The 19,182-nt window shown below is 36.1% G+C and overlaps 1 protein-coding gene across 4 annotated transcripts in view; it reads right to left on the bottom strand.

The window, feature by feature from the left end:
* Nucleotides 1–19,182, bottom strand: part of LOC117430781 (neuroligin-3-like) — a 115,589-nt gene that overhangs the window by 47,301 nt on the left and 49,106 nt on the right. For 3 of the 4 annotated variants that reach the window (XM_034051249.3, XM_059001141.1, XM_059001140.1), the window contains 2 exons: nt 12,295–12,354; nt 8,587–8,736 (listed from right to left, as the gene is read on the bottom strand). In XM_034051249.3, the coding sequence (XP_033907140.1) occupies nt 8,587–8,736; nt 12,295–12,354 (210 nt within the window). The remainder of the gene's footprint in view (nt 1–8,586; nt 8,737–12,294; nt 12,355–19,182) is intronic. The other variant, XM_034051253.3, reaches the window with a different exon arrangement.

The raw sequence follows: 19,182 nt of genomic DNA, 5'->3' as shown, positions 1-19,182 counted from the left end.
ATAAACTGGCACGAGGGCCAAAATACAATGTTCCAACAAAAGAATAAATCACTTGTAGGCTGGACATTAGCCTTCACTACAGAAACACAACAATACAAAAATCACAGCACAAACCCACTGTGTTGGTTGGCCAAGGTGATCATCCACCCTATTTTTTTTGCTTACGCCTTTGCTTAGGTACACTATAACACTTTTGCTCTGTATCACCCCAGTTGCTAAACGGACCCATAGTCCACATGGTAGGAAGTAAAGCATCCTGCTATCTGACAAATTAAAACATGCTGTTTCTTCCTAGGCACTACCCAGCATATCCAAACCCTTGTTTAATGCTCTCTTTGTCACGGCATCTGGGCACAGTATGGTGTGTGTGTCACTTTGAATACTTTTCCTACCTCTTGCTAACTTCGCCCCAATCCCCTTACGTTCCCAATGTGAAACAGTGATTTGTAGACAAACTGCACACAGCTGTAAACTTACACACCTGTTTGGGTAATCTGCTGCTGGCCTTAGCCACTCTGCTGAGATTGCAGCCCCAGCACCAGCGATTAATCTTCTAACAAGACAGAAAGCAGCAAGCGCTCCTTACAGAGCAGATATAAATCTTCTTTGACAGGAACTTCACAAACATGCGTCAGTATATATTTACACTGCCTTGACTCCACTATACCAACCCAACAAGGCTGATGATAAACAAGCTCCTTTATTTCCAGATATTGGGGAGTCTTTGGACTGTACTGCAAGTCATTTCAATTCTCCTGATGCTTCACTCAAAGTACTGCAAGCTTTCTTGGGGGGATACAATGCTGAATAACACAAACCCTGGCTCTTGCAAATTAATTTAACTTGCTGGACAGCTTGTTTCCAAAGAAAGAACATTCTCTCACAGAAAGCTGGATGTAATCTACTAAGAAAACATTCCAACGCTGGAACTTGTGAAAGTTGGGATGAATACACACTCTTGAGCCAGCTGTTTTGCACCAAATCTACACAAGCTCGGAAATAAATTCCCATATTAAATGTTTTCAGGAGTCATGATCTAAAGACTGAAATTAAAAGGGAGAAAATGTATTGTATGGTGATATATTTATACCTCAATATATCTTAAAATAAACAAATGCCTTAATATATTATAGTAATATAATTAAGAGATCTAGCATCAAACTTTTTCATATCTGATGCTGCTGGGAGTGATTTTTTATTTTTTAATTTTGGAATCTCTCTTGAATTAATTCAATCCGTCCACACTGCAGATGCAGAGCTTGATCTAGGGAAAGTAATTAGGTTTAAACTTTATTTTTCATTTATTGTACTTGTTATATAAATAGAATACTCCATACATGTTCACAGAGTGCTGAAGCTACTTCACACACAAGGAAAGACATTAACAACCATGCTATACTCAATGGAGGAATAACTGCAGTACTCTATGAACGTTCATGGTTTATCCTCTGTAAATGTTATTTATGTAAAGAAAATTAAAATGTAAGATTTACTTCGCAAACACTTCACAGTAAAAATGCATATCACTGCAACCTGGACTGAGCAGCCTCCAGCTCAGAGAAGCCAGGGAAACAACAACATATTATTATTATTATTATTATTATTATTATTATTATTATTATTTTAATACAGATGAATGACAAAGCCACTTTAAATTAGGATCCACTTGTCTTAAGCAGCCACAAATGTACAGGCCCTTCTGTGACCAGTTAATTTATATTTCACTATATATCTGAACAATACTCAAAAAGCTTAAAAGCGTCATGGGGGTAGAATTCAATATATTCAATATTAACCAAATTACATTGATGTAGCTAACACTTATGCAGGGAATTTAGTATACGGCTAGACATACAGTATAGCATTCTATTTAAATCCATGCCCATTATACATTTATTAACAAGATTTGATACAGCACATTTATTACACTTTTTATTTAACAGGGGACTCTTTACTGCCCTAATTTTTCTGAATGGTCTTTTTAAAATACATTAACGTGATGAAAACTGATGTTATATTAATACAAACTGACAAAAGCTCTTTTTCAATCAAATAATAAAACAATAACAAATGTAAAGTGAACACGGTCATATTTGCTGAAACAAACGCACAGGCTTCAATATGAAACTCTCAGCAGCTCCTATGATGTATAAGTCAGTCAGATTCAAAAGAGTCCTTTATCCCTCTTGAGAATTCTCTTCACTGGGAAAATGCAGCTGTAAATCTCACAGGTTTAGTGTTAGTCTCTGAGGTGCAGTGCTTCTGGTGTGTCTACATCTCTTAACAGGTCCTTTAGAGTCATAGCTTATTCACTGTGATGATTATTTTATATATGGCTCAGCCTCTTGTGCTCTGTTTCTAGTTATATATATATATGGTGCAGTCAGACAGGTTTCTCCATATATGAATAAGTTAAACACAAAAAGGCAAACATTTCCTGGTGGCTCATTTTACGAAAGGCATGTGGAGTACCATTTGTGTGAGTTGCTGAGCTGTCGAGTTAGGGAAGAAAATGAACTGGGGATAGTTAATCTCTTCAGGCTTTAGCAACCACTACTGGCCAGGTGGAGACTGAGGTCCTGTAGTTTTGCAGGAGGCAAATGTCTTGACATTGGAACAGAGTTTGCCTGTTATAGTACTCCTAAGTGGGTTACATCAGTGAGCTGACATTCGAATTGGGCAGAATAAGGTAAACTTGTCCCTTGGGAAATAAACCTTACTGCATTATTTTGACAATATTAGTAACGAATTTGCCATTTCTCTACAGGACTGAGAAATTAAGTGTATAGGAGTTCTATCAACAGCAGCTTTGAATGTTCCCTGCAATGCTTCAAATGCCTGAGACAAGGTTGAAGCTTTTTGATGCTTTGTTAAAGCCCTGTGATTTTGTTGCAATCTCCACTCAAGCACAGAATAATTGTTTAGGGTTTATCCTCTGAAACACTAGCAGTTAAATCAGGCATACCAAGACATTTCCATACAGACTTGTTTTATACATGTCTCATCTCATTTTCATAGAACTATCCCCACAAACAGAAAATAAATGCCAAGTTCCTGCCTGCCATCTGGACTGATTTGAAAGTGATTTGTTTGTTTCCATCAGTGGCAGAATTCACAAAAATAAGTTCAACCGGGACCCTATCAGCTCCAGTTAGGCATTCAGGGTTGCCAGAAATCAGTATATACAAATTGCTTTGATGGAGAAAGTGACCTCATGGGCGTCCATCTGCATGAGATGCATTAAAGACAAGCAGGGTGTTGTGGAAATCAAATCAGCTGCAAGATATATTCTAAATTGACTAATGTCACAACTGGTAGAAAACAGCTCTGGTAATTGCAAACAGAATTAGAATAGCAACTGGGAATTAAATTAAAGTTTATAAAATCATAAATGGCATTCGGTTATTCCAAGTTAGAGAGTACTATTTCAAACTTAGGACAGAGCACAGGGTCCTAGAGCTGAGTAAAAGTAAGTTGAGAACAGTTCTAAATATATGGAACAGTTTACCAGATGAAGTTTGTAATGGTTTGACATGCGCCAGGTGCGGACCAGTAACCTCACGGTTCAGACATCTTACCATTCAACTAAAGAGCAAGCTGTGTAGCTGAGAGGTAAGTATAATGAAAAAAAAATAATGAAAACCATTATTTCAATATACTTTACTCTGAACGGGTAAAGTAAATATTTTCTTACAGTACATTACAGTACATGAAATCATATCCAACTGAAAGAGACACGCTGTTTATTGGAAATACAAATCTTTTCTGGTCCCATCATGTTACTGTATGAACCTACAAAAAGGTTGAGTAATATCATTATATAAGATTTTAATTATGCTGAAGAAACTCAACACAACTAAAGAATGGATTTGTAACACACTGTAGGTAGGTCCTGATATGCCAGCACAATAGTACTGATAAGACCCCATGGCACTGCAATGGATTACCACTGTTGATTGTTTTGTACCATTGTAATGCCATTGTCAATATATGGAAATTATACCACTGTGGTACCATTTTACCAATGGCTCATTGCAGCTGCCCAGTTCCATTGCCTCTTAGTACATTTGTGTGCCACAGCATAGCCGTAGCCATATAAATATATTTTGGTAAGGGCCAAGAGCATATGTAGCATCCTGTATGTCATACAGTGATAATCATTGTGCATACCATGAGCTTTTTCTGCAAAATACAAAACTGCAAATTGCACTTCTGCGTAATCATTTTATACACTGTCATTGTTCCAAGTTTCCCCTCAGTTGATCTCTGCTTTTATTAGGGTAATTGTGAAATAATGCAATTCACGCTTCTCTGGAATGAGTGCATACAGCATGCATTGAATATTTAGCTCTAAATAACTAAATGCCACCTATTTTCAGCAATCTGATTTTAGCAATTCATATTTGTTTATACTCTTCTCTTGGATTAATAACCATTTATCTGTTCAAATTCACTGGGAATTATGTACTTCAGTCTACATTTACCTCATCAGACACTGGAACAGTCTCCTTTGCTATGAAAAAGGAAGGCAATGTCAAAATACTGGAATAGAGCCAGCATGGCATGCTGGGATAGATGCAATTTATATATATATATATATATATATATATATATATATATATATATATATATATAGTAAATGACACTCACCCACTCGGGTTCGTTGCCCCTTTAAAAATTGACCCAGCACACACGAAATGGATTTAAGCGCTGGTGCGCTAATTTTAATAAATACCAAATAAACAAAAATACAAAACAAACACCTAGCTCTGTACGAGCACTAACTAAACAAACAGGAACCTAACTAATAAGCCGGACAGCTAAGCTGTTTACCGGCTAAAACAAAACACCAAAAAGAACACACAGTTACTTCCTCTTTTTTTTTTTTTTCCCTCAATACGATTGACTAAACCAACAATCGGGCTTCTTACTTCATGGCAGCCCCGAACAGACTGGCTGTCTTTCTTTTGAACCCTGCACCTGGCTCTAATTTACAATTAACCAGGTGCGGGTGATAATTAAACTAATAAAACAATTAACAGAAAAACAATTAACCAAGACAAATGTGCATTCCGCACATGTTTTTACTGCAGAGAGGTTTTAACCCCCTCCCTGCTGTCTCACAATATATATATATATATATAGGCAGCTGGCTCTTTGAGCTAAATTATATATATATATATATATATATATATATATATATATATATATATATATATATATATATATATATATAGATAGATAGATAGATAGATAGATGGACTTTAGTGAGTTACAGGAAAATAATTCCATCTAGGGTTTCTATGACGTCATAAATTACTAGACCGAAGGATAACCTTGAGATGCTAATATTAAAGAAGACGAAGTTCAGCAGTACAGTTGTTTTTTTAGTTTTTTTTAAACAGTGTTTCAGCGCTGTACAGACGTTCTATGTCGTTATCCGTTAGTGCTTCAGCTTTACTTGGATGATTGCCTTTACCTTGTTTTAATTTCCCGTTACTCTCCAGTTTCTCTGCGATTCGAGTGCACAAGCTTTACATTATTTTTTTTTTGTTTTTAACATATTCTCATTTTGTTGTGGGTGTTGTCGAGTGATTGAAAACAAAACACTTTGTGTTTAAATTGAAAGTGATGGTCTCGAGGAGTTGAATGGGTCAAAGTTCAAGTATATTATCCTGTCGAGGAATTATCACTTTTTGACGTCACTACTGTGGTATTATGCCTTTTTTCGAATGGCTCAGGATGCAAATATAGCCTTTATCCATAATTTGCCAAGGAGGAGAGTCAGCTACTGCTTAATGCGATTGGAAGTGGTAATTAAGTCCTCCCTACAGGACAGTGAAATTGACATGCTCTGGAGAGCGAATGAGTAATTATATTTATAAAGAGCAGTGATACAAGATACTCCCCTCTGTCTGGGACTCATTACACATCACTAAACAGATCCTGTTTCTGCAGCAGTGTTTTAAATCAAACGTTTCGTCAAACGCTTTATGAAAAGTTACTGTGAACTCAACTCCATTCTGTAAATAAATAATGTATCAGAATGCTGCAGCTCTTAATACGTTGAACAAAAATAAGAGAATTACTTTGGAAAAATCTTGGCCTGCAGTCATGAATTTCATCCTTCACCTCACCATAACGAATCTTCAAATGTCCGTGATGAAATCGGAAAATAAAACGTTATAAACCTAGTTGCACGTAAAAGGTTGTGTGTTAGTAGTTTAGTGAATTAAACAGTATTGTTTAATTCACAAATGGGGTTACATGTTTAAATTTTCCACTTTTAAATTACTTACAGGCCTGTTCCTTTTTTGTATACATGTATATCTTGGCCCCTGTTGTAGATATCACATCTTCATATGGCTGGTCCCTTTATTCTTACTTGGCTTTTTTGTACTTAGGAAATGTTTCTGGTAGATTATATATCACAGAATACATGTCAGCAATACAAAATTAATAAATCACGTGAGGCACATCCAGGCTTGTTTCCAAGGCTGCCGCACAAAATAACTGCATAGATCCCAGCTTGAATCTCCTTAAGCAAAGGATAATGAGCTTCTCACTCCTTACACCTTTCAATTAAATTACTGAACCAAGCAAATCTACATTGCACTCTGCATCCTTTCTTTAACAAAGCAGCTTAAAATAAACTTGAATCAGCAACCTGCATCATTTTGGTACTACAACGATTTATCGTGTGATTAAACGTACAACTCCATCATAAAAGATGTGCCTCAACTTCACTTATTATTTGCATTGGTATTTTGACTCAACTTCCCCTTCCATAGGATTTAATTGTGCGAAATGTACTCATTTTTATGCTATGAATTACATGAATGCTGTGGTTCCTTAGCAAGAAAATGCTGCAAAAAGATCAACTGCCAGGAATTTCCTGATTATAAACTTTTAAAACACAAGTAGCTACAGTATGCCATGCAAAACCAGAAAACAAATCATCAAGAAAAGGCTGCAATAGCCAGAACATCTTTGTGTGTTAATTGCAAATGGCAAATGACCAAAAAACCAAAAAAAACGATTTAATTAAAAAGCTTAGCAGAACCTATTGAGAAACAAAGCGAGTTAAAAGAAACTGATGTGTTCTGGAAAGAGAATAAGTAATTGCATTATTAGATACACCACTCTGCCTGGCGCCCATTATACATTATTAAATACTTTTCATACAGTAATAGAGTGTGAGCTAAAATGTGTCATACGTATTTAATAAATAATTACTTTCTACAGGAACATTAAAATAATCACCAGATACTGAAGAAAACTGAGTAGTAGAGGACCACTTACAGTTGGCTTAACCAAACCGAGGATAAGCTTCCAAAATATGTCCCAATATACATTTATAAACATTAAATAAATAGAAAGCAGTATCTGCAGAACTCCTTATTAAACAGCTTCCTTTGAGTGTATTGAAAATAAAATGTAATGTTTGGTACCTTCATATATATATATATATAAAAGCATGTTTTTGATTTTGTTTTTTTAGTGCTGAAAACTGGGCTCAGCTAAACTCCATTTTGATTTGCTTCCCCTGTTGCCATGACATCACACATAGGGAATCCCAGCAAGATGACTGCAGTCAGTCTGCAGCTCTTTCTCACTCAAGTAGACGTGGTGCATCTAATGCAGGCCGCGAGGTAGTTTCAGGGGGCCGTAACACATACAAAAATGTCCTCCCCCGAATGACCATGACAGAGCAATGCTTCCCAGACCGGGGGATCGATTCATTTACACACATGCTGCTGTGAGGTGCTTGGGGTTATTTCGAATGAAACACTGAAGTCAGTTTGTGCTCGTGCTAACAGTATATACCATTATACAACAAAAGGGAGCGATTGTAATGAGAAAAAAAGGCAATTATATCAATGCAGTTTATAATTATAACTTTACCATTTGCTTTTATTAAAATAAAGAAATAAATACATGCAGGCGTTCTTCATATGTGTACTTACCCAACATAAATCAAATAAACCATATCGCTCCCACTTACCTTACAGGCAGGTTTATGCTGTAGTGGTATGTCATGGGGAGGGAGTAGGGGCTTGAGCTAAGAAAGTTTGGGTTCCCCTCATCTAACACATTGTTATAGTCATTTATTGCTCTATTTCATGAATGTAGTCTGTTACTACTGCACTTAGTTTACATCAAAACGGTGTATTTATCGAATGTTATATTGGATATGATATTTCACCAACCCTGATTAGCACTAGTCTTGGACTATGTTATTTTTGGTAAGGTAGTCCAAGATTAGTGCTAATACATTTGTATTCCTATTTTTTCTTTAAATATATATCACGCTCTTGCATTTTATATAAAATTTTCCAGGCTTAGAAATATTCAAACAACTACTACTCTATAAAGAACACCGGTCACCTCTGTCACACTATAGATGTAGTACTTTCTGTAGTAGCTGTTTGAATATTAATATATAATTTAATATTATAATATAATCTGACAATTCCCAACTCTTTCTGGTTATCAGCCTGTTTTTTCCCAGAGGACAGGCTCTGCAGCTTACATTTGTTTTGTTCCTTAAATAAAAAATAAATAAATAAAAAAAAATGATCTTACCCAGAACTCCAACCCTGTAGTTAAGCGTGATGACAATGACGTTACCATAGCTTGCCAGAACACTCCCATCAATCATGTTTCCAGTGCCCTCCATGTAGGACCCTCCGTGGATGTAGACCATCACAGGTTTGGCACCAGTATCTCGGATGTCTGCAAGAGTTTGGACCATTAACACATTCACTGGCACTTTCAAATGCACAATCAAGACATCAAGGCATTGTAAAACCCATATTAGCAATATCAGATACCAGCTAGAGACAACTCTGCAGTGGGGGTTCCAGTGAACTGAGCTCCAACTGGATTTGTATGTTGCTTATTTGAATACATTTCTATCTGAATAAATAGCCTAGATAGAGATAGATGTGCATTTCCATAGCTTCAGTACATCTTTAATGTAACTAACAGTATAGCTTTTAGACAGCTTAGAAAAGGTAAATATTAATAAAACCTGTATGACTGTAACACAGAATTGTCTTTGCAGGTGGATTTTGGAAACTGAAATAATTCACAGTGAACCCCTAAATAACTGGTCCGCAAAGGAACTGGAGATTTGAGATCTATATTAATACGCATTTTGGGGGTTTACTGGTTGTTAGACCAAGTGACCACTTAGGTTATTGTAAACATAGCTTTTACTGTTTTATTCAACAAAATGGCCACACTGTGCATTTGCTTAACAGACAGGTTGGGCCTGTACTGTAGTTTATGTTTGTGACCTTGTGAATCAAAAACACTTGTGAGTTAGTACACAGGCTCTAATTCATTATATTGTAGTCAGGTTGCCATAGAAACCTGCAACAAGTAAAAAAAAAAAACTAAAGCATAGCTAATCACATGGGTTTTCCTTTTATGTATTAAAATACCCTACAGTAAACATTTGAAATATTTCACATTGTTTCCAATAAAGGACATGGTATAATGTATTTGATTATTTTTTGTATTATTATTCTCAAGTTTCGTCTTTGTCTGGTATCTGATACTGTTATTTTAAAAAGAAAGCATCACAAGGATTTAAACAAACAATTCCCCACAAACACTATTCTTTCACACTAAGGCACGTCACACATAAGAACAAATGCATGGAAAACACAAGATGGAATAGCCACTGATGTTTCCTGTACCAAGCACCCAGGGGCACTAAAACATGTATCCAAATGCAAAGAAGGTAAAAAAAAGAGAGAAATAGGAAGACAGATTAGTCATGTCACGATCAAGTTATCAGCTGCCTCTTTTGTTCATGTATTTATACTTTGACATTGCGCTCTGCGCACCTGTGAAACCGGAAAGCAGGTGTGCAGGAACCTGAAACCTCTCCATTTAGAATCTGGCCGTAAATGGCTTAGGTAGGAAAATTGACAATCTTTATTCAAGCAATGCCTTCTTAGGCAACAGTTACCTCCAACAATGTGTCCCTCTGCCTGTGAATGTAAAACATAATTAAGTACTACACATTGAACACATCCGGCACATACACCATTGACAAGAAAGACGTACAGCTGAAAATACATTATTATCAGGCAGAGATACTGGATTTTGAGACTATAATCAAGACCATCAAAGCAGCAACATAATGTAAAAGGGTTGTTCATGTGAAGCAGATGAGCAGTGCTACAGGATCTGTGAGATGAGGGGAATGTTAATGAATACTTGAGAAAAAGAAGTAGTCTTCCATGCCTTTATTCATCGTGTTTAGCCCACTGACATTGAGCTTGAGTGTCAATACTGTCAATAAAGGACATGGAGGGGTGAGGTTGGATTGGGGTTTGGGTGGATGTATGGTGACTGTATGGCTCCAGGTTCACTGTGGCAGTTTATAAAAGTTCTGTTTTTACTTCCCAATTCATTCCTGTCTTTTTTTTAAGACATGCAGGGTTACCAGAATGCATTGTGAAGTGAGTTAAAAACCTAGTTTGTTGTAGAGGTAAATACCAAGCGAATCTACCAGGTACAGTTAAACATGTATAAATAATACCATTATTCATTTAAAATACATGATACAAACATGCACACAACAGTTTCAAAAAGTATCTGGATGCTGGTTTGTTGTAACTAATAATAATAATAATAATAATAATAATAATAATAATAATAATAATAATAATAATAATAATAATAAATTAGTAACACGCTAGTATGTTGTCTTAGCAATTTCACTATTACAAATATTCAACTGCATTCGTGGCACAACCTGTTAATTAAAATATTTGTCCTATTTTTGATGTGGGGAAGATTACCTATTCAGGGATACCAAGATATTAAGTAAACAAGGGGTCTGAGTGGGCCTAATGGGCAAGACGTGAACGTTATTGAAGTATTAATGTCTGACGCAGAGGCCCTTCATGACATGAAGATGAGGGCAGCTAACTATCTCCAGGTAATGATCGCTGCAGAGGATATGAATGCTATTAAACACAAATGTATTTGAGGGAATTCTTGTCACTCAGGGCAGCTCTGAAAACAGGATGACAAAGGTGTCCAAGTATTTTCTGGAGCTGCTGTATATAGCTGTGTACTGTATCTAACAGGGCTTGCTATTGAAATTATGGGAAACATAAGAACCCTTGTGATAGTCCCTATCTTGACATTACAATTTGATAATTGGCCTCTAAAGAAGAAGGATGGTTAATGGTATTTGCTACACAGCTCTGCGACAGGGTTACATATATATCTCAATTGTACGTGCTATACTTAAATACAATAGATATTCATAAAAAAAAAAAAATACACAACAGTATTAATATGTTCAATCAATTAGATTGGATCTTCCTACACACAGGCAACAAACTGATTTCAATTACTTTCACTGTTCCAGGGAGAATCATTAGTAGGGTGTCTTCCTGGTCTCTATTCATTAAAGTATTAATTTATGTAAGTTATTCATGAATCAGTTATCATTATAATTGCAACCTTGAGCAGTTTTAATGAAAAGGAACAGCCATTTTAAAATAATGTAGGGTTACAGCTTCACTATGTAAGCATGTGCATCTTTCCAAACTGTAAGGCTGCACTATATACTGTGCATATACATAATTAATACTTGAAGTGGCAACACAACAATGGATCATAAGAACAATGAACATGCTTCTGTGCCTGAAACATACCCCATGAAATGATACACATACAAAGTTATGGCTCACAAATACAGAAATACAAGATGCAGAGAAAGACATCACTGTTCAAATGGAAGGCGGGGGGCGGGGGTAACCCTGGGGATACGGCTTCCAATCATTGAGACTTCACTCATCACAAAACACTTTTAATATTGAAAAAGTGAATCTTCTAATATTGGAGTAATTTAAAGATCTCTCTGAGCAACAGTGGGTGTAGGTCTATCTATGTTTTGGTATTGATATTCTATTACATGAACACAATATATTTCTATTGTGAAAGTACACATCAGCGTAAAATTCAGTTTCCCTGACTAAGAAATCACTTATGTATATCTGCTGTGGTTACACTTACCAGTTGTAGAGATAAAACAAGGCTTTATATCATTCATAACTTTTTTAATATAGAATAATAACCATTCGATTCTGATCCAAAAAAAAAAAAAAAAACATTTCCTCTCTTAAAGGCTTATTTTTTGTATTTATATTTCCGGTATAAGTGCAAGACAACATGCATTTGCGACATAAATGAACAAATTAGTAAATAATGAAATTCAAGAATTGGTATGTCATGCTTCTGCTTCGAGCACCAAAACAATACCTTCGTCTTCATCACCATCGTTATCAGATAAATCCTCGCCTTGTTTCTTAACGTGGGCTCCTGACATCAAAACAAGGGAAGAAAAACAAACAAAGAAACAAGAAAATTCAAAACAGCATGATTGACAAAAAAAGAGGAAAAACAGCAAGCCATTCATCTTCAAAGCTCACTGTCTAAGTTATTGTGCAGGAAAGATGGTCATTTGTAATGATCTACTCCACCCCTCTAGATTGAAGAAAGTAGGATCATCTTCATCAAAACCCTTCAATTAATTGTTTTTTCCAAAAGTGACATTATATCCACTTAAAAGCACCTGTAAGGAAATAACCCATTATAGCACAGACTTACACCCACAATTCAGCTTCACAACAGAACCAATGTTTTTGTGTCTGACTGCATTGTGCTTAAAAAACTGGAGTAGGTTCTGTTGTGCAGGTGTTCAAACAACATTAATTGAATGCATAACAATGTGTAAGAAGCAAACTTTAAAAAATATATATTTTTAAACTTCGATTAAATCAGCTCAATCCTGCACCGCTCCATTGCCTCTCGTTATATCCGATAATCCTTTGCATCGCCTTAAAAACTCGACAAGGTGTCCAAAAGTCAGTTTGGATTTTGTAATTTAATATTAGAATAGTTTGTAGCTGTAAAATAGTCTGTTTAAGTACTGCATGTGTTTTAATTGAAACATATGTTGATATGCATACTATTCATTTATTCAAACCTTATTGATGACGTGGATAAATGACATTAACAGAATTGTTCGAAATGTCGAGATTCTGAATTAATTTATTTTGTGATCTCAAAATAAAGGTATAAAATGTTGAAAGCTTGAAATGTTAATTTTATGTTTGCTTTTTCTGTTCTTAATGAGCCAATGTAAAAAACTGATACATTTACAGGGAAGAGAAGGTCATATGTAAAAAAGATCTAATTGTTCTAAAAATGCATTTAGTTAGGAATTGTATATTGTATTAAATATATGACATTCATGCAACACTGACATATTTTTTGATCACAATACAAAAATTACACTGGTATTCCTTGCATCAATATTCAGAAATTATAAAGACTTCATAAAGAAAAAGAAACTTGAATGCACCAAACTATGCTATCTAATAATCTACAAAAACATCACCAAAATTAAAATGTCTGTCTACAATAACTGTGCAATTTTTAATTAGTAGGCCCTTCCCTGTTAAAAGTGTTCAGAAGACAAGGTACATTGGAGATCACTTGTCTTGTTGACTTTTTTCATAATTTCTGTTCTCTTGCACTTGTGTATTTTTAATTAGATTGCTCACATTAATTATTTTCCGGCATTCTTAATGAACGATACTGTATGACACAACTTCAACGAAGAACGTAAGAAAAACAGATGGACACATTGTTTGGTTCCTGATTTGAAATGTAATTATCTGGTCAGTGCATTTTAGAAATCAAGACTAAACAGTAAAGACAAGGTGACGTGATTAACTGTAGTGGATACATGTACTTGTGATAACAAAAACCTTATGTAAATTAAACCAAATTATTTCAAATGTCATGTTTAGTATAATTGGTGTAAACATGTTGACTGCATCTGGACAGTACTTCAGCTAAACTGATATTGAAACTTTCATTATAAAACACTCACAATAGGAGTGTGACATCCCACATTGTGTTGAATAAAAATCCCAACATCTATAAATAGATACACAGGCTGTGTTCTTTTGGAGGGGTGTTTAAATGGTTTTTACCGATTGCTATCCCTGGATTTTCAATGAATAAGGAGTTTTGTCATCTCTGCTGCTGTTTCTCATTTGATCCAGCAACTGCTCCCACTGAGAAAAATGACATATCACATGAATCTTTCCCCGCCTACTGACCTCTGAGTGTTTGTCTGGAATCAGGAACAGGTAATAGGAGGAGGAGATGAAAATAAGGGTGTGTGGTAAAGATCAATCCAACATGTCATTTGTCTCAAGCAGTTCCTGATTCAAAGACGAGGAGACACAGAACTAAATATAAGACAAATGACCAAAAACAAACATGCTAAAGAGCACAGTGAGGTTTGGTGGCCATGTTCTAAACAAAAGGGAAAAAAAGGAAATTCTACTTTAAAAGGAAAGATTTGGGAGCTGCCAAACTTCCCACATAATAATGTCATCCTGCCCATAAGCAAAATTCAATCAATTTAAATGTCAATGTCATTTATATTTTAGCTGTTGGGTTTATTTCTTTTCCGTGTCTGTATACTATGTATTTTATGGTTCCTTTCCACCTTGCTGCTTAGTGCAAGGCAGTAAAGATGGCTTTTGATGGCAATCCAATGCATTATGTGTCTCTAATGATCACTTCAGCAGCTTTCCTGAAGTTGTATTATTTAGGTGCTGCAATCTTGTAAACCTGGTTTAAATAATTCATCATCACAATCAGCCCTATCTGAGTTCTGAATGACAAAAGCCATAACCTATTAATCTGCACAGCACAGAACAACAGGCATCCATCCCATCACCAACACAAGTAAGAGCTCATCCGACACACAACGTCTTCAGAAGATTCTTGTTGAAGCATTTGGAGTTTAAAAAAGCAAAACGCAGTTTTCTATCGTGAATCTACTAAGAAGCACAAGTGGCATAGAAATTTAGTATAGGTTATTATAGGACAGAGAAAGAGGCTATCATCCATCAGTTGTGGTCGTTCATTAAAAAAAGACCATAGCATAAGAATTAGGGAGAGGAGTGAGTAAAAAAATATTGTAGATGCTGGAGGCCCTAGGAGAAGAAAAGATAATGAATCACAAGTGAATAATTCTCTTCTTATAGACAACCTAAGTTTTCACACAGGATCCCAGATTGAGAAGCTCCAGGAGGTGGGAACCAGTGCCCTAATTAGTAATTATCTTGAGAACACCCAGTTAACTGAGATTAAGACTCTTGAGAGAAAGAAAACAAGTTTCAGGAAAGGATTCGGAATATCAAAGAGAGAAGTTTTCTTACAAAAGAAAACTGCAGACACAAATCCAATACGAATCCCAATATACCCGTTTTACACTGTCTGCTAACTGATACAAATCACAGAATAAATTAAGTTCTGTCAGCCACTAAAATCAAGGGGGTGTTGAAAACATTTGCATTTCCATTCTGAAATGGAGGCATGTTCATCCTTGCAAATCTGTGCAATGGCAATACCGTGCAGATGAATGAAGGGTGAGGTTATAGTGGAGTGGGATTTTGTCCTCAAGGCAGTTTCATCTCACAGGCAGCAATTTTGTATGGCTGAAGTGACTCTGTGGCCTGTTGTCCGGATATGTAGGGATAGGGATATATATATATATATATATATATATATATATATATATATATATATATATATATATATATATATTTTAGCTCAAAGAGCCAGCTGCCCACGTTTCATATATATATATATATATATATATATATATATATATATATATAATGCTAAAATGTGAATTGCTGAACAATTACAGGCGATTACAACCAAAAATGTTATACACTTAAAACTGATCTTCAAAAGCCCAAATGAGACTTTCCCTTTATATTGCTAAATCTCAGTAATTTAAGTGGGCTTGTTAAATAATAGAGAGGAGAAGAAACCAAAGTGTTGGCAAGAGAAAATATTCTCAAGCTGCAACACTTTCACCTTTCAAAACACAGCCCTTCAATACAGCTTAAAAGTTTGACAAATCTAACAAAAGACTCAAGGGAAACAGATGGTAATGAAAATGGAAAAAACAAAAAATTGGATTGAAAGCTGCAAAAGCAGCACAAGAATCACCAAAAATAATATAGAAAAGGAAGTAAAAAACAAGTCAGGAAACAGAGTATTAGTAATGTATGTGACTAATAGTGTTTGTTGTATACTCTGTAGTATCAACTGTAATTATTCAACAGGGTGAAACAATCCAGGTTTATATAGGCAATGTGCTCCTCCAGCAATTTAAATGTGTTGAATGATTTACAAGAAAATGTGCAAAAAAACAAATGAGAAAGAACACTTATTTATAAAATAAACTGTGGACGTGGAACTGATGTATTTTGTTTCAAAATATTCCTGTTCAATATGGAAAGGGTCAGGGTGTAATTAATTATATACATTTTTATTTCAAATTATTTGATCTACAGGTAGAAGGCCATGGGATTAAAATACTTTTTTTATAATAAGCTGTGACAGGGATAACCTGTCGCTGGTTCTTGAGTGTGTGTGTGTGTCTTTATGGAAGTAGCTGGGACGTGCAACATTGAGACACGTTGCTAGGCAACCAGTTGAGCAGTTAGGCTCGCCCGGTGCTGAGCTGACCGGGAGTTCCGGATTGCTCGGGGGGGCGTGTCCGGGGAGGGGGCGTGCCCGGGGAGGCTGCGCGAAGCTCAAAATGCCTCTGTACCACAGCTCGAGGCAACTGCTCTGCCATGCTAAGCAGACGGGTGCTGTGTTTACATTGAGGAGGAATGCGTCTGCTCCATGGAGAGAACTACTACACGAAACCCTTCCACTCCAAGACGGTGCGCGTGAAGGCATTGCCCAACCGAGGCCATTTGAAAAGGCCGTTTGAAGAGGCAGGTGTCTCTGTGTGAATGCCGGGACTCCAGGATCCCAAAAGTAGGTCAGTTTAGGGGATGTTGATCCCAAATAGTGTAGACAGGGTTTGCGTAGTTTAGTAGGTTCCTGGAGCAGGACATTCCTTTTAGTGAGACTAGTGCTCGCCTTGTGTGGCAAACTTTTATTTTTAGCTTTGTTTTCTTTATTAAATGTGACACTAGGGATACCACTGTTGGTACCCTAGTTGCAGCACTTATGTTATTAAATTTGTGCACCTGTGCGGCATGCCAACACCCAATGCTCTGTCTGCCTCAGTATTTGGCTGTGACGACCCACACATGTAACAGGCACCCGTTACATAAGTATATGCATATTTCATATGTGTTAAATTAAATAATTTCTCATTTAGAAAGCTAGAGGGTCTGGAAAAATACAATAGGTGTCTGCTAGGTGATTAAATGTCAACTGAAAATAATTAAAAGCAACTGGCCAATTCATTACCGAGTTTTTATGGCTGCCTGCAAGTAATATTGTTTATCCACCTGTATGTCAAGAATTATTGGATATTCATAACATCACTTTACTTTTTAAAAGCATTCAAGAAGTCTGTTGAACCAAGACAAGACATTCCAATAAACATTTAATTAAAACAGATTTATGATTCAGCAGCTGAAAAATGAAAACAGTATGTTGTTTTTTTTTCGGCAAGCATCAGCAGCTACTCATTTTGTTAAAGCTTAAACCACCACTTCTCTCCTTATCTACAGATCGACTTAACACAAAATTAATTAAACAGCTTTCTTTCCCCATACGCCAATACAAAACAGCTCTCAAATCTCAGATACTGTATTCATTTTAAGTGAGTATGTAAGGTTTGAGAGGTAATATGATAGATGATACAGCGCACTCCTATAATTCTATTAACTTCTTTACAGCCTTGATAGTATTGGATAGACCATATCAGTTGGCCAGTTGGGTCTCTGAACCTGGAGCCTGGGGTGTGATACTCAGTTACAACCTCTATATTATGTTGGGGACACTTCCCAGTAGCTCCTTACTAAACCCAGAATCCCCTGGCTCACTGATGCAGGGTGGAAGCCCTGCCGGTGTAATGTGTGGGTGTGTGTAGGGAATATTGGGTTGGCAGGGAAGGGGTTAAATTTCTCCCTGCCAGAACACATGTGGGAATGTGGCTGGGGCCATAATGGAATAGTTGATGATTTATTAGGCTCCAACCACAGGTGTATAAAAAGGGCAAAAACTGTCTGTTGGTGTTAAGGTTGATGTTTAGATTGCTGTGCTGTGCTGTGCTGTGCGGTGACTGTCCAGTCATTTTTGTTGTTTGTTTAAACAGTTTATTTGGACACTGCGCCTATTTGTTTTTTTGTGTGTTTTGTTTCTTATTTGTGTTTAATTAAACATGCACAATAGCGCTTAAACTGCAGCATCTTGTGTCTCTCTCCCTGATGGTAACCAGCCTTGACAGTGACGTCAGCCTTTCACACTCACCCATTGATCTGCCAGCATAAATGTATCCTCCAATTCTTTGGAATGAAAGCAAAAATTCAGAACGTTGCAAAAATGTTTTGCGGCTTCTCTGACAATGTACCTTTTTTGGGGGGGGGGTGTCATTTTATAAAGACACAGTAATTCAAGCATTATAGAACCCGCTTTACGAAAGACAGGCCCTTTTTGTAAAAGCTTCAAAGTTGCTCTGAAGCTCTGATTCAGAAGCCTGCAGGTTACAGGACCACAAACTGCATGTGACTTTTATACAAATGTCTACATACCACCTATTGGACAATTAATAAAAGTTAATGGTAAACGGTAATGTTAATAACTGAATAACTAAATGATTAAAAGGTGTTTCACAGGTGCATTTCTATTTCTTATTATCTGCCATTAGTATTGCACTACACTATGAAACTCTATTTAAAACTAAACTGTTCGCAACTGGAAAATTGCTCCAGTAAGATTTTGCAATATGTTTAAAAAACGTTTTAAAAGACATAAACTTAAGCTACATCTAATGAATTGAGCTGCCTTGATGGATGTTTTTTCTTACATGACTTGTCAGCATGAACTTGTGAATTTAGCTTTGCAGAGCCTCTTCTTTAGATAAGAATATTACAATGTTATGTGATTTTATTAAAATATCCTTAGTAATTTGTTTACGTGTGTTCAGAGGCTGTGTTTAATATTTAAATATTTACAGAATAAACTGATTAAATTATGAAAAAATGCTATTAGTACATGCACCAGATGCCAACAATCTGGTACCATAAAACCATATAATTATGCAAATATGCACATAGCCTTTATATTTGGGTATACACTGTT

This window comes from Acipenser ruthenus, chromosome 26 (assembly GCF_902713425.1).
Source record: "Acipenser ruthenus chromosome 26, fAciRut3.2 maternal haplotype, whole genome shotgun sequence".
Classification (NCBI taxonomy): Eukaryota; Metazoa; Chordata; class Actinopteri; order Acipenseriformes; family Acipenseridae; genus Acipenser; species Acipenser ruthenus.
The sequence above is the reverse complement of the archived record's forward strand: the minus strand, read 5'-3'. Positions and strand labels throughout refer to the sequence as shown.